This window comes from Nesoenas mayeri (genome assembly GCF_963082525.1).
Source record: "Nesoenas mayeri genome assembly, chromosome: 11".
Classification (NCBI taxonomy): domain Eukaryota; kingdom Metazoa; phylum Chordata; class Aves; order Columbiformes; family Columbidae; genus Nesoenas; species Nesoenas mayeri.
The window spans coordinates 6,056,811-6,073,846 of NC_137563.1; the positions used below are offsets into that span (position 1 = coordinate 6,056,811).

General features: G+C 39.0%; 1 protein-coding gene across 1 annotated transcript in view; it reads right to left on the reverse strand.

Moving 5' to 3' along the window:
- AGBL1 (AGBL carboxypeptidase 1) overlaps window positions 1–17,036 on the reverse strand; it is a gene marked incomplete at both ends in the record, with an annotated part of 273,751 nt that overhangs the window by 125,124 nt on the left and 131,591 nt on the right. The window contains one exon of the mRNA XM_080351007.1: window positions 3,426–3,555. Within this exon, the coding sequence (XP_080207133.1) occupies window positions 3,426–3,555 (130 nt within the window). The remainder of the gene's footprint in view (window positions 1–3,425; window positions 3,556–17,036) is intronic.

Below are 17,036 nucleotides of genomic sequence, written 5' to 3' on the forward strand. Positions count from 1 at the left end.
CTCATATGCTGCTCATTCTTTTGGTTTCTTGACCCACCAGCTTTCCTTCCTGCACCACCACACACCTGCAGCATTAGGCAGGGCTCTGGGTCTGCACATCCCCAGTCCTGCAGCATGTACCTTCTACACCCAAAGCATGTGAACATCGACCTGCCCAACACCGACTGCTCCTGCTTTATTTACACCTTTGTCTTAGAGCTGCTCGTTGGTGCAAACCTACAACCATCATCCCTCTCCAAAATGGAAAAAAGCCATTATTGCACAGACCCCCAAGGTTCAGCCCTTGCAGTCTGTATGCATCTTTTGCAGGGCTTATGCAAACCCTGTGCTTAAAACAACTCTGTCTGAACCAGGTGCAATTACCCTGTAATGTCTCCTTCCAAATTGCTGCTTTTACTGGTTTTCTTAATGACAGATATTTTTCCAGCTAGTGTTTCATCTAGGCTATCAGCAACACACAGCCATAGTTTAGGTTAACCACAGGTACCACCTAGAATTTATTCCTATGAATACCAAAAAATGATTTCATAGCTTTCGTCTTATTTCAAAGCAGAGAACCTAGCTCAATTGGGTATCAATTACCTGCCAATTTACAGAATTACTAGCACAAAAAAGACACAGTATATTATCTGCCTAAAATATTACTTTATGTATCAGAAACCACACAGGGATGATCAGATAGTCAGATAGCTGGATTGCCTGATCAGTGGCAGGTCTATAATTCTGCACCTCAAGAAACCTGCAGATGAGTCCTTAGTGACAGGGATGGAATGAGAATTCTGTATTGGTAAAGGATTATTAAAGCCAGGTTCTGTAACACGGCTGGTGTTTCAGACCATGGGATCTTCCATTGATTGTCACCAGCTCCCACAGCAGAAGCATCAGTGCTACTGAAAATATTTTTGTTTTATTTGCAAGTTGCATAGAGCTACATTTTAATTAAGTTTACTGGATACTGCAGTCATTCCTAATGTTTATACTCAATTGTTCTTTATAATACAGTCTTCTCCCTCATTTTCACACTACAGGGTAGCTTGTGTCTCACCATTCAGCCAAGATTAAGCTACATTCTCTAGTTTTGAGCACCCATACAGAATTCTTTCTGGGATGTATCTGGGCAAACACTAAGCAAACTTGAGACCTACCAGTCCTTTTTCTTCAGCCTGTTCTTTCATATAGCTGGGACACTAATATTCACAATACAGACAAACTCTCAATGTTTGAACTCACTGGGATATGGCTCAAGACACACATGCAAATCTATTTAAAGTTATTTTCCAGCAGTGATCATCCTAGAAACTGCTTTCTAAATCAAAAAACAACCCTCCTGATGAGTCACAGAACCAGGTGCATTTTAAAATAAAGGAAAAGCAGAACAGAAAAAAGGAAAGGAAGAATATCTGTGGGAAAACAGAATGTTTTGAAATTTCTTTTCATATTGTAAAGTCTCATTTATTTTTTTTTTTCCTTAATAGCACTGTGACAGTACTTTGAATCTCAGAGTTTTGAGGTAGACATGCCTGGGGTTTTTCCCTTACAATGAGCTACACTCTTGCAGGCAGATGCTTGTTTCCAAGCTTGATATAATGCCTTTGGATGGCAACAAACTCTGCTCAGTGCCTCCTGGTCCATAAGAACTGCTTTCTGTCCCCTCCAAAAGCATCCTTGCTCTTCACTGCAGTTCAGACTCTCTGTATAAACTGCAGGTTCCCTGTTGCATTCTGCAGCTGCATTGTCCACTTTAACTTCTAAACCGTAGCTGTTTCTCACTACAGATGGTCAAGGAGAGAACAACTTCCCTCTCCCCATCAGACCTGGCTGCTCCCAGACAAAAGGTCACCAACACTCCCACTTTGTGCCCTGAGTTCAAAGGAGATCCCAAGCAGCAGAGGACTATAATGCCACAGTGAATCCAGTCCCTTGTCTTATCAGGGTTCCCAGAGCCAGACAACCAACCAACCACATACCAAAAACCTGTTGTCTATAGAAGTTACCAATTAAAATGGCTTTGTTTTGAAAGGCTGTTAACTTGAAAGTTCTTTCCTTTTCTCCTTCAAGCAGCTTTTGGGTTTTTTGTTTTGCTTAAGCATCCCCAGGATAAAAGAAAATAAATCATTTCACATAAATCATTTGGCTATCAGGAAACTTGGCTCCATAGGACCCTGGAGTAAAGAAGAAGAAAAAAGAAGCGGGGGGTGGGGGGGGGGAGTAAAATAATAATTAAAAAAAAAAAAAAAAAAAGAAAAAAGAGACCTAGCTAGCTCTCTTCTGGAGGATGGAAAAGGCATTTTTAAGCACGTATAAACTAAAATCAATGTACTCTTCAAAGGCAAAGGAAAAAAATCAGTTTACCAAGTCTGACATGCAGCCTGTAAATGAGGGAGATGACAGGATCAATAGTCTCCCTTCACTCAGCAATGATGAAAACTTGCATGGAGTGTTCAATTTATGCATCTGGACATGACAAGTATGGTTGTGTATTAAAAAAGGCCAGATAGCAAACAGCGGGGTAAAAGAAAAAAAGCAGCAAGATAATCCTACGTTGCTGTGAACCACAGGATAAGATTGGTGAGTAAATTCACAACTGTGAGTTGAGATTCCACAACATTCCTCAAGATACAGAGTTAACTTCAGCGCTGTTGACTTAGCCAAAGACCACATTCCTACAATAATTCACTTACAGAAGCTCATGGACATTTTCACCTTCTCCTCAAATCCAGAGAGAATTTTGCACTTTTGGACATTTCCTGCCCGACAGTAGTTATCAGCAGCCAACCTGCCAGTGTGTGCTTCCACATCTGTTCTTTAACATTCAGACCTCTCTGTGCTTTTTCTTCTCAAGCCTCAGAATTATCTTTTCATTATGTTGGGCAACAAGATCAAGTGGATGGGATGGATCCCAGCCCTATCCTAATTGCAGCTCTGAGATGAGACCCTCCTCATTAATTTCTGGTACCCCCCCAAAACCAGATGTTTTCTTCCCACCACCAAAGCAGCATGGAAACTCAGACATTTTGAGGGTTGCTTCCTCTGTTTTGGGGATTGTGGGTTTTTTTTCAACATAGGCTTTTTCACTGTCCATTCAGACTAAACCTTTTTGGAGTTTCTCCTATCATTATGATGAAGACAGCAATAACCTACTCATAATATTTAGCTTAGTTGGAGTACTTTGACAATTTTAAAGAGCTTTAAAGAATTCATTTTCTCATTTATATTCCAGGTGTGCAGAAATTCTGGAATTTGGAGTTGTTAGTTAGAAAATTCAGTAAGTATTAAATATTCAAGGCTTTCAAAACACTTCTGTAAGATGAAATTGTAACAGAATGCAATGCTTTCCAAATCACCGTAGCTCTAAAATAAAACTGTTCGCACAATACAGTAAGCAATCCATATATAGTAACCCAGAAAAGATCCTGGAGACTCACCAGAGGAGCCCGGCCAATGCTGCGCAGGTAACAGAGAAGACCTTTGGCGTGGTAAATAGTTGGATGGAGCTGGGAACTGGGTGTCAACCACTGTCTGTTCAGATCATCCCCACTCAATGAACAACGGTGGCTGAAATCAGAAAGCAACACATCACAAATTAGCAAAACAACAGCTGATTCCAAAATGTTCCAATTCTGGCCAACCGTGGCACAAGGATAGGGAACATCAATTAGAACACAGATATAAAGGTTTTGAACGTTGGGCTGAAATGAATCGATGGTCCGTATTATATTTCAAAGGTGCTTATAGTATATTAATTTTGTCGTTTCCTTTCCTTCCAAGGTTCTCACAGTTGCAGTCCTGAAAACAAATGCAGTTTTTCCTTAAGTATGTACAAATCAAAAGACTACTTACAAACAAAAACTCTTCTGCAATGTTCTAAACTGTGTGCTATGAAATTCACCCAGCTTACACAGAGCGTGGGCTTCTCAAAACCTCCACAGCAAACGAGTACATCCAACTCCTACTCATTCTAATCGAAGACAAGCACTCGAATCTCTTCGACCAGTTTGAAATATGAATGCACTTAAATGAGATGAGCTGGATATCTCATTTAAGCTTCTCCACTCACAAGAAATGCAGCTATCTAAAGCACACCAAGATCCTGATGCATGCTACATCATTATGTAGAACAATTACCTAGCTTCACTGCAAAGGCTGAATAAAAAGCTAAATAAGGATCCCAGATTTGCACTAAGAAGATGTTTCACTCACTTGGCTTGAAAAATATTCTGTTACTGACTCACTGAGCAGTGGAGGATTGTGTAGGATACTTGACTGTATGGAGCAGTACATCACTGTACAATTCTACAAAATCCAACTAATCCCCCTTGTTAGTGACTCTGTGTAGACCAGAGCCTTCTCACGCTCCTCAGAGCTTTTGCTATCATTTGGTTCACAATTTTCAAACCACGGTGTGCTGATAAGCTTCAGCAATCAACCCTCCAGTGTGTGAGAGATTGTAGCAGGTCCTCATCATCTCCATACTACCAGTTCTGCCCTAGAACACTTGTGGTGGCATTGTAAACTTAGACTGGCTTGTACTTAAAAAAAAACCCCACCTCTTAAGTATCAGGTGAATTTCTAGCTAGGGAGTTGCACCCAGCTTTTGCTGTTTCAAGCCTCCTAGAAAAAAAATAATAGAGTACAAATGTATTCCTGGGGATGCGGTCTGCTCTTGTATTGGCAGAGCCTTGCACTCTGGTAGGGCATGTTGCATGTACCATCTTTGGCACTACCAATGCCTTGCAAATGATACTTGAAGAAAAAGGGTCATAAAGTATATAAACAGAAGAGTATAAACAATGAGAATTGGTTAAGAACAGAAGACAAAGGAATAATAAGAGTCACTAAGAACATATTTAATGTAGAAAAACAAGGTCTCTGATGCCATCTTGGGGTTTCTGGCAACATCACAAGATCCATTTCAAGGTTATTCTAGTTTCACTTTTATCTGAATTCTTTCTTCACAATCCATAGATCTCATGTTACTCATTCAGCAAATCAGAAAACTTTAGTAATAGCTAACACATGGGAAGTCAGCAAAGGCTGCTGTGATGCTTCTGCCAACAATTCCGCATGAAAACATGACAATATCTGTTAGTTTCTTAAAGGCTCTTTGATAAAGCCGCCTTTAGGCTCACCTTTCCTGATCTTCAGAACAACAGCTGCTCAACTGAGATTAGCAGCTGTATTTCTGCACAGAACCTGTGTCCTTACATGGTTTCCCACTAATAGGTACAATTCAACAATCATTGGTCTGCATTCAGAAATTCATCTTTCCCCAATATGACCAGTAAGTAAACAAGACCCAAACACTTTCTTGACATAAGAGTTTTCTGTCTTCCTGCACCACTGTTATATAAGGGAGCACAACTAATTGAAAATAACAAAAGAATTTCCATTCTGAGGGAAAGAATGATAGCTGGACCTTTCCTGTTGGGACTGACACTATGTCTACTCAAATCATCCACACATGTCCCTCTGCTAAAGTGCTTTGGTACATGCCAGAAGAGTCCAACATACAAAGCCAAACACACATGGGAATAAAAGCATGACAGCTGTAATCTACTCCTAAAAGGACACATCAAATACAGAGATTAATGTCAAAGCAACCCTAAGCTCAATTTTTATTTCACTCTTTCTTAGACTAAACTAAAAGCATCTGTAAAATTTCTTTGTTCCTTCAGAACACAAAGAAATCCCAGGATCTGCTGGAAAAGCATGTAAGAAAAACTCCTAATCAGCTATGTGAACAGACATTAAAGCCAAATAGATGATGCAACAAGGCATCAGAGTTTCTACTGCAGGATCTGGTTCTGCTGTGCCCACAGACTGAGATGCATCACTCGTACATGACCACAGGTTCTACACAGCGTGGAAACATCTCTGTTCACAGCACCCTCGCTCTTTCTACAGGTTTCACTCTGTTCATAATACAATTTACCAACACTGTTGCTGTGATATAAATTGTGTTTTTTCTTAGAGGTGACCCTATGACAAGCTGATTCCCCCACTGCAGTTCACCGTATTAGTTTAGGAAGCGTAATCCAACTCTAAACCAATAGTTTGAAAGCACTTTTGTACTGCGGGGAAGTCAGGTAACATCTCTGCACGTAAGGAAGAGCTAGGAGAGAAAGTTCAACAGCTTTGTCCCTTCAATAATTAACATCTCTGCTCATTTAAATGACCTCTAAACATTAGCCCTCAGCCTGGCAGATTGTACCCACAGCTCTTAAGGAAATGTAGAACTTTAATTAAATTATGAGAGGCTGATTTTTCCCATCCTGCTCCCCACTCCCATTGTGCGGTTTAAGTCTGTTTACTTTTGTGGACACAAGCTCCCTGTCAGGCCTGTTCCCTTTGTTCCTTCCTTTCTTCTCTCTCTTTACTAATAGCGATGACATTCGCAGATAATGGTTTTGTCCGTCATGCTCTGCAACCAAGGATGAAGGTAAAATATTAAGCTGATTTCAAGTGCTGATAGCAAATAAAGGGACTGGGAAGCTGAGACTGGCTTTGAGTGTTTGGCAGGATTTAATGAAATTCACCGCTCAAACCAAAGGCATTTCTTAGAGTCCCAAGATATTATATTTGCATTAAATATTTCATGTGTCTTTTCTCTTTTGCAGCATTAGCAGGACTACCTGCCACCTTGGATGGGCCTAGTAGCAGCTCAAGGGAAATTAGCAAAGCATTTGCCAAAAATAATTCCAATAAGCAAAGAAAATCCCACCTCTGTGTCTCTATACAGACTATGTATAATTCTGCTATTTGTTAATGCCCAAGGAAAGAAACGCTTGGACAGTCCATCCTTCAGATGTACTCCAACAGTGTCACATAGTCCAGTAAGATTAATGACACCAAAGTGTTCAAACCGTCCAGTCCCTGGACAAAAGATTGCTTGGAACCAGTTCTGTGAGTTGAATCGAGTCACCCTTAGGTGAACTTGTTGGTGACTGCTAGCTTTAAATATATCAAATACTTGCTACCAAGAATATCCCTACTTCTATGCAATCCTCATCTCTAAAGATGTGTAAGTGCAAATAATCATGTAGGAAAACTGTTCAATGAAAACCTGATCTTTGGCATGTGAAGTTGATATAGCACAGACAGAAAGATCAGGTTTAGATTCCCCTTCTGAACCCAGAGGAGGTAACTGCACTTCTATAATTGCAACATTAGACTCATGCTCTGAAGGCAGGGACACCTCATAGGGAGATAATGAGAAAGAGGTTAAGTAGCTAAAGCACAGACTTGTTCAGTTTAAGATAGAATTGTATTTTAAATCTGTTTGCACTTGTAAGACCTTGCTTTTAATCTTGTACCTCAAAGCTTGACATTAAGTTTTACTAAATATGTGTTTTCTTTATTGTCTTACCCTTAAGCCTGCTTGGCTTTGAGGGTAAAGTAACCTCAGATACTGCACTAAACTCTACACAAGCTATGTGTATGGACAGAGAAATGGTAGCTGGCCCTAACCTAAGGCTTGATAAGGTCAATGGAACCTTTTTAGCTGATTGCAATAAACCTGAATCAGTGCCCTGCACACATACAAAAAGGGGAGGTATGGGTGAAGAGAAAAAAAGGTATATACATAAGAAAAACAAAAACAAAAGGGAAGAGGAGATGCAGAGTAAGGGGATTGGGGGATAAATATAATGCATAAGATATTAGACAAGGAAGAAAACAAGAAATGGAGACAGAGAAAAATCTGTTTTTAAAGGAAAGATGTTGCTGTGCTTGGAAGATAAAATAATTCAAAGTCTCCTGTCCGTTACAGATAAATGGAGAGATGGGGCCCATCATATTGAATGAAAGATGTCAGGACTGATAATAACAGCACCTGGGGCACAGGGAACTGTAAAATCTAAAGGGATGCATTGTGTTTGATATGTAGAGAGCCGCGTCACCATTCGCTGTGCATCTTAAAAGCAGAAAGCAGTACCAGCATAGGATAAGAATATCTATACAGAAGGGAGTAGGTGCAAGCAAACATCAGGACTCTGTTGAGCGGCATAGGGCAGCCTCAACCAGACACAGCATGCTGGACCTTATATATAACTACTGGCAGCAGGAATATTTCCATTAAAGTGTTTTGGTCTTGCCATTCAGAAAGCTCAGAGCAACCTGAGGGAAAAAGAAAAAGGAGGGAGAGAGGAGAGAAATCCTGCATTTCTCTTGATTTTAAATCTTTTCAGAGAGCAAAGACTCAGTGATGTGAGGAAGCAGCAGCACCAGCAAAGCCCTCCCTCATAATTTAAAGGAAGGTGTCAGAAATATAACCATTATTTCCTGGCTTTGGTTCCTGGTTTTATTGGCTCTGGCTTTGTTCAAGCCCATGTGCTGAAACCATAATGACTATTTATCATATGTCTATTACACAGAGATGCTCATTCAATGCCACCCAGGCACTGCATCATGGTATTGCCCCATGATGCCAATAATCATCCTAGAAACAGAATATCACCAGAACAATGTAAATATTGGAGGCTTTACACTGAGAGCAATCCAATGAAACAGTATGCTTATGTGACATAAACCAGTCTGGATTTTAAGTGTTTGGGTATTTTTCAGAAGCTTCAGTATGACATATAACTAGTCTCTCATTCTCCTAAATTTCTGTGTTTTAATGGCGTAAAAGAAAATAGTAAGTGTTGAGGACCTCTTTGTAGAGCCTCTAATTTCATCTCTTTTATCTTATAGCAGACATGTATACATATGGACTTGCACTACAGCACTCTACAGCTAGAATCAGATGGAGAAATAGAGGGCAGGGCATTTTTCCTACTGTGCGCTGGACTGCACCATTAATTTCATGGTGAAAAATCTCTCCAACCATGACAGTCGCTGGGACATCTCACATTTGCCTCTTGGCAAGCCCCAGAGCTTCCCTGCAGTGAGCTGATCCCCTCACCTGGTTACTCCAAGGAGTGAAGAAGGTGATGCTCTTCCTTTGTTCAGGCTGTGAATTTATTAGATTTTTCTCTTGTTTACTGTGAAATACAGGTGAATAGCTTCAAGGCATATACACAGACACTGATGAATAAAGCAGTTCCCATCAGCATTACTGCAACTAAAAATTCATTACTGATCCTTCATTCTTTCCTTCTGACTGAAAGCAACACGAATGTTGAAATTTTATATAGATCCAGGTTTCAGAGCAGTTTGCCTTCCAACCATCACCAAAGCAGCTGGGAAACCAGGAGCCCCAGTCCTTATTCTATATGTCTTTTTCTTCAAGTGTACATCTCATTCCTAAATTATATTTACACTCTCTTTCCCACTTACATCTGACCTACTGCAATGCTAATTGCCCTTCAGCCTCATTTGCTCCACATCTTACTATCACACCTGCTTTCATCATGAGTAAAGGCCACAATTAGTATTAGAGCACCAAGGCAGTCATGGACTGTTTAACTCAATGATGAAAAACAATGTTAGAAAGTCAACTTCTCCTAAGAGATCCCCATAAAGTACCAAGAAATGGTGATTCTTCAATTGTACTGTGGATTCACACTGTCTAGTTCATTTTATCTCTAGACATCTAAGAGGAAATTTTTTTTTTACTACTTTCTTCTCTTTTTTTTACTGCACCTTACACACACAATGTCAAACTTATGTCCTGAATGACACTTGTGCTATCTGGATGCCAACTAATTTAAAGATGCCATTGAAAGGATCTGTCTCGCTTTGGACCATGGCTGCTGTACGATTCTTCCCTCCTGGCACTGAGTAATGAATCCGTGATGCATAAAGTTTCCTCTCGGGCAAGCGCTATCCTAAAGTATCACACTGTCAGCATCTTCTTGCCTCCCTACAGCTGAGCACTGATACTAATTAGCATAATGAACCTTCAGTGTTTCAGTTGCTACATCTGACTGATTTTGTCGCAATGGACAATCCCCACTTCCCAAGATAAACGATGCAGTCTGTGCTCTTCCTGTTTGGTACGTGTAACTGTGTCTCTATTCTTGCTCATCTCCCTCTGTTATAACTGTTCCTTTTCTCTTTGTGGACACATTTCATTAAGTCATATTTGGTCACAAACCAGTTAAGAGATGCAGAATGAGATCTGCTTCACCCCAACTAATGCTGTCAATGCCATAATCAAATAAGACACAAAGTTCACATGATGTACTGCAAAGGCGAGTTAACAGCCTTGGCACAGATATCTCCCCTCCCTCCCAGTTCCACATCAAAGGACAACCATCAGATTTCTATTTCTCCTAGTTGTAACAAGTATTAAATACCAGATAATTCATTTACCTGGAGTTGCCCACATTCTGCACTGTCATTTATGAGGAAAAAAAACCCAAACAAACAAACAAAACAAACTAGAGCACAAGTAATAATGCTTTGTACTATTTTATAAAGGGGCAAATACAGATTCAGGGAGCAAATAAAAACTGGGCTCTCAGTTTCTTGACATTGTCCATGAGATGGGGTCATCTCAAGAGTCTCTTTGCAGGGTCCTCAAATACCTTGTATCTCATTGACAAGAAAGCCTTAAACCAGCATTTATAGTCACTGCTTTTAGAATAGTCAATTTTCAACTCAGGAAGATTCTTATGACAAGTATCTACTTTCTGTAGGAATCATTGACTTTTCCTCACCAATCAAACACCTATTCCTCTCTAAAATTTTGACTTTTCAGTCAAAACTGTACCATCCAAAACATCAGAACTTTTAAAGAGAGAGGTCTCAGCATTTGTTAGAAAACATGGATTTGAGGTTTCATAGGCACCCTTTCTTCTGTCAGAGGGTCTCTCTTTGGCTGGGCCACATGTCCTCAAATGCAACACAGGGACTCCAGGGAAGCAATTCAGTAATGTGCAGAATTAAGATGCAACACGGGAGCTGTAGTTTGGCTGGGGGAGCCGGGACAACAGGGCAGCCAAGTAACTCCCAAATGGCACCACAGTGACACTTCCAAATGGAAATACTGTTTTAAATGGGAAGATTTGGCTTCAGTTTTCACCATCCATTATTCATAGAAAAGCTTAAGCTTTCCATAGGGAGAAAAAAAAACACATTTTCCCAAAGAGTCCCACTTACATCCTCCTACAAGCTATGTCAGCAAATCCTAATTTTACAAGCAGGGATATTGAGAAGTGAAGTCACTCATACAACAAAACAGTAAATTAGTGAAAAACTTCAAATAGAAACTGAGATGTGATGAAAGCATACAAAATTAACTAAAACTTTACTTTTAAATTAATGTCCTTTAGTCTGTTTCTAATTCTTGTATTCTGACTTTTTTTATTTTACATGTGGCTTATATCCATATAGCTGAAGAGAATTCTTAACTGACTTAAGCTAATTGCTCACATATGGGTTGCATCGAATTAGCGGAGTTGATTTAAAAATCTGTTAGTTAAATCAGTGCTATCTCTGCATATAGATGAGTACTAAGAATTGTAATTTGCAGATGATTGTTCTAAAACTTAACCAAAATAAATACACACAGAAGGGCAAAGCGTGGCATAGCGTAGATTAACAGAGAGCATCAGAAGCAGAGGGGCTGTGTAGAGGCCCAGGAAATAAAAAAATATATATACATTTCCCTCCTGGAGCATCCTTGTGTAACCTTGTCCAACATCATCTATAAGGTTTTGTCGTGTTTCTAATGTCCAGGAATCATGGAGGAGGCACTGATTAGCGCATCGTACACCTATCTCAGAAGATGACTCTGCTTGGAAACCTTAAGTCCCTTTCCAGGCTGAAGTCTGCAAAGTTTTGTGTGGGAATTGGACTGGTTTCAGCAAGATAACACTTTACAGCAAAGCACGACAGTGACCTGCCAGCTGACAATGAAAACAGAGGAAAAGGAGAAAAACGACAAGAAAAGGAAAGAGACAAAGGTGAGGAAGACTCAAGTCACTCCTCCCAAGCTGTGGTGCATTACAACCCCTTTCTCCAGCACCTCAGCCATCTTCATCAATAAAAACAAGCAGCAGGGATAAGACTGCTGCAAGTCACACCTGAATGACAATGAGATGGTGGTGTTCCAAAATGAGAAGATTTTGAGCATATATATTTTCAGCCATGTAGGAGGCTGGAAGGTTGTTTTGCCAAAATTTCTGAAGACAGGTTAATAATAAACTTCACCAAAAAAAAAAAAAAAAAAAAAAAAAAAAAAAAAAGGCTGTTCTAGATTAGGCAGAGTTGGCTGTCCCCCTGTAATGCTGAGCAGACTCACACATTCATCCTTCAGTATAATTCCCATTGCTCAAAAAAGATGCTGGTTTTCATCTCTAAAAAAAAAAGAACTGGCACAGGGCAGGTTTATTTTGTCACCAAGTTTCTCAGATCAACTTAGAAGCACAAAAAAGGGTCCTCACTGTACATCAGGCTGTCATGTGATTTATAGAGGAATTGGACACATGCTGACATATATGAAGACACACTGTACTTCTTCCATTAGTAAATTATAGTTCTGACAATGCAGCATTAACTGAAATATGCTGAGTGGTAGCTTACAAAACAACACAAACCCAAGTACACAGCTTTCCAACTTTCCTTTGCAAGGCAGGACGGGTTGGCTAAGGAAATTATTATAACACTAGATTGTGTTACTCATGCTAGAAGGGTTTCAATCTTTTCTCTCCGATTTCCCCATTGCTCTTTTTTTATTCAGCCACGTTGTAAACTCAATATCATTATGAAGATATTACTGCCAATATCTAAAACATCACTGGAAATTCCCACTATAACAGGCTATAACATTATGGGACTTGACCTCTACTGACTTCACAGGCTATTTGCATGGCAAATATAATCTTTCTACAATAAAGCAATATTTTTTCACAGGTTACTTAGCAGTGATACATATGAATCTAGGCTTGTTATATTTCTTCTTTCTGACATGGGATTTCTAACTCTGCCTGTGAATTCCACTGAGGAGTCAGGAGTTCCTATAAAACACCGTTTGCTTTCTTTGCAGTAAGTGTTCCCTTCTGTGGAGATGAACAATTTTTATGGACCAGACAGGTTTGCAATGCAGATTCCAGGTCAAAACAGAAAAAAACCCAAACAAACAAACAAACAAAACAAACAAAAAAACCCCACATACCACGCAACACCAAAAAAGAACAAACCACACTCCAAAAAAACCCCAAAAACAAATAAATACACACACACATGAATAAACACCACACAAACACTACACCACCACAAATCTCCTATTTTCTTGTTAGAAATTCCACCTGACTTTGAAGGGAAGCAGCTATTTTCCATTTAACCAGACATTTATTCCTGTTTTCCTTTTTCACCAGCACATGGTCTTTTCCTCATAGATGTTCTACCCCTACATAATACTTCTCTCCAATGTGGTGAACTCCCGGTTAACATGTGGCATGATTCCTCAGTGTGTTCATGGAGACCATTAAGGCTTTGGAAGACTTGAGCAATGGGTCAGAAATACCATCACTACCTGTAACCGGAAATCACACCCTGCAATAGCCAATAACCAATGCATAGTAAATAGTTTGATAAATCATTCCAGTCACTAAAAAAGAAATATCCCAGAACACTATTCTCTTTCAGGCCCTTCTGCTCACAAATGCGTGTACAGTCTCCCCTGCTACATCCTTTCTGTAGGAGTCCCATGTTAAGAGAAGACGACCGAATTCTTCCAAGGTCCAGGCCAGAGAAACTACGTGTCTTAGGACAGCCACACAAATTATGAATTGGAATTGCCCCCATATGAAACCCAGCAACTACTACCAGGGCCACATCCAGCTTGTAGACAACAAAGCTGTTCAGCAGGATGGGCATGTTGAATGATAATTATTTAGTAATGATAAAGGGGAGGAGGAATATGTAAAGATAACAGTTCTGCATCTTGGAATTCATTCTCAGGAAATTCAGTCCTCTGCTAGCGTGAAGCTAAATCTTCATGCATCTTAAAGAAATAAATAAAGAGTTAAATTAGGCACCAGCCATTCCAGCATTCCTAGAAAGACACGGGGGTGACTGATCTGCCAGTGGGTAAAGCAAGCGGTCAAGGAGAAGGAAAAGCAGTTTGGGGTCATGCCTAGATGCACTAAGCTCTCTTTTATCTGTTTACTTGCCTCTATGCACATGCGCTATGAGCCTTCAAACCTCAGCTGAATGCTAATTCTGATACTAAAAAAACTAAAACAAATTGCACTTACATAACTGCTCATCCAAGCACAGAGTCTCTGGGCACTTCACAACAATAAAGTTAAACGAAGCATTCAATGCTTTATTTTAATAAGCATGTATCCACCAGGGAAACCTGATGGGCTTACAGAGCTCTGCAAAACATTCAGAAAAAATTAAAAATATAAACATATAAAAAGCAGTAATAGATAGAATTACTGTAAACTCAAAAAAAATGAACCAAATTCTCCAGAAAGCTTACAAACCCTAGTAAGACTTGGACAAATATTTAAGAGAGTTCATTTGAGTGCTAAGTAAAAACAGCACTGAAAATTCAGGGTCTATAGAGAGATTCAAGATTCTTAGGAGGTGCGATCAGAATCTCAGGGGAGCTGAAAGACTTTCAATAGGTACCATTACAAACACTTCAACTGTAGCAGTCTTGCTGGAAGTTTCTAATAAAGAAAAACTGGGGCACTAGATAGGAACAACTATATGAAAGTGGTTCACATAGACTTGTGTGATCAAAAAAAATCTAAGCTGTTTTTGTGTAGGAATTGACAAATTTTAATTGGGGACTAGTACGATCAAAAAAATCCCTCTTGAAACAGATTTGTAAAGTGAAGTTACTTGAATACTGAAATAAATGACCTTATTTTTCAGAATATGGAGTTCTCATCACTGCCTATTGAAGTTCAATAGAGTTGCAAGCACTCAACATCTTCCAAAGTCAGGAAATTCTTAACTAGCTTCCTAAAAAAAAAAAAAAAAACACAAAACAAAACACAACTGGATAAGGGCAACTAATTTATGGTCCTTACTGTACATTTTTATCTCTCTTCTTAAATTGAATCAGTAAGCCTGAAGCATCAGATGTCACCAATGTTCCAGAATAGGGGGTACAGCCCCAAACATTTGGGGCTTTTTGCCCTTAGCTCTTCCCCACCATCCCCTCAACAGACTTGTTTTTAATGTCATATAATAGAAGAATAACATCTTAAAGGAGAATGAATTGAGAATATGTGGAGATTGATGGCTGTGAAGATGCCCATGAAGAAAATCGATGATCTGCATCCAATCTTAGTAGCAAAGTGTTAAGAAATCTTTCAGATAAAAGACACTGTCCTTTTTCAGTGAGTTAAGAATATCAGGTCCTGATCAAAAGTTGAAATATTTCACAGGAAAGTAGATGACAAACTACCAGGCTGACATGAGTCCCTTATTTAGATGTGGAGAAAAGGAGAAAAGACGAGAGCTCTAACACAACCTCTCGATCACTTATTGCAAGACATATAGAAGGGTAATTTACAGCTATAGCTCTTCTACTTAGAAGGGCCATGAGTAAAAACTGACACAGTGCCACAGAAAGCAATTTATATCTGCTGGCTGATCTAACTCAGCACACTCAGATACTGACCAAAGAACAGGACCATGTTGTCTATCTTCACATGAATCGATGACTGACTGTTATGGTTTTTCTCTGTTTAAATAGCAAACTCTTTTTCACCTCCTCATAGAGAAATAAGATCTCACATTTCCATATAAAAGAGCTGAACACATTTTAACTATTAATACATATTTAGATTTAACTAGTGAAAGAGAGCACTGAAGTACTGCAAAGTGCATCATACAAGGCAATACAACATTTACCTCTAAGGACAAACAACTAAGCTCCAACTTCAAACCACAAGTATTTCAAAACTGTTTTCTGAACTGTCACTGCTGAGAAATAGCCCTCAATGCAACTTCTAGACATTGTTTTTGGTGGAGACATAACTATAGTGTGTCTCTCAGTAGAATGACATGGATAAAAAGGGCAGAAGAATAAAATTCTCTATTCCAAGATGAATTCGAAAGAAAAACAACCATGGTGATTGCTTAGAATCCTAATAAAAGGCAGGATGGCTAACAAGTCTCTACAATATTTCTGACAATATCAGATAGTGTTTTTCCTTTTTTAATTTCTTCAGGGGTCCTTTACTTTGAGCAATTTTACCACTCACAGACCCAAGAGAGATTAAAGACTTAGGTGCATAACATTTAGTCAATATAGATAAGCTCACAGAAATATCCCCTACAAAAATCAATGTGCAAATTCACGCAGGCCATTCTGATCAGCTGGAATGAAGGTTGCGCAAGGTTGCCAATTATTTTGACTAACGCTGTGAAAAAACTGAGCAATAAAGAATTACACAGGAATAACATTAAGATCTAAATTGTCTTCCTCCTGCGTATAGGCAACATAGTTCAGTTGTTACAGTTTGTATTTAGGTAAATAAGTGCTTTCTTAGCTTGATGGCTTCTCTTATCTTATCAAAATATTTATAAGCAAGAGATATCACTTGCTATGTACAGGGCAGGACCTGGCTAAAACTTCAACCCTTCTTGACCAGCTCCATTCCAATAACACTGTGTAATTAATAATGGTATACAGTGCTGTAAAATGCTTAATAGCTGAAATTTTTGTTAAGATAAACAATGTTTACAGCCACTCTCTAAAAAGAATTAAAAAAAAAAAAGGCAGAGAGTAATTCACAGCATTTTCCAGAAAGCTGTTAAAGTTTTTATTCTAGTTTTCTGACCAGCTGGCAAGTTTGATCACTAAAATTCCCACCGTCCCTCAGAGTATGGCAAATGTACCTTTTATGTGAAATGTCCATTTCAATAGGACCGTCTTTTTTTTTCCAAACAAGCACTCAAAGATTTCAAATAATTATATTATAATTAAATCAAACCCAAAGAGGTTCTTTAAGGTACTATTACCAGTGTAAACTAACTACAAAACAGTTTAACGACTTGTCTGAGATCACATGTGAACAGTTGAGAAAAGTGGAAGAAATGATGATTCAAATAGAGTAAAACAGGGATATATATATAGATAGATATATAGATATATAGAGATAGATATATATGTATAAATTCTT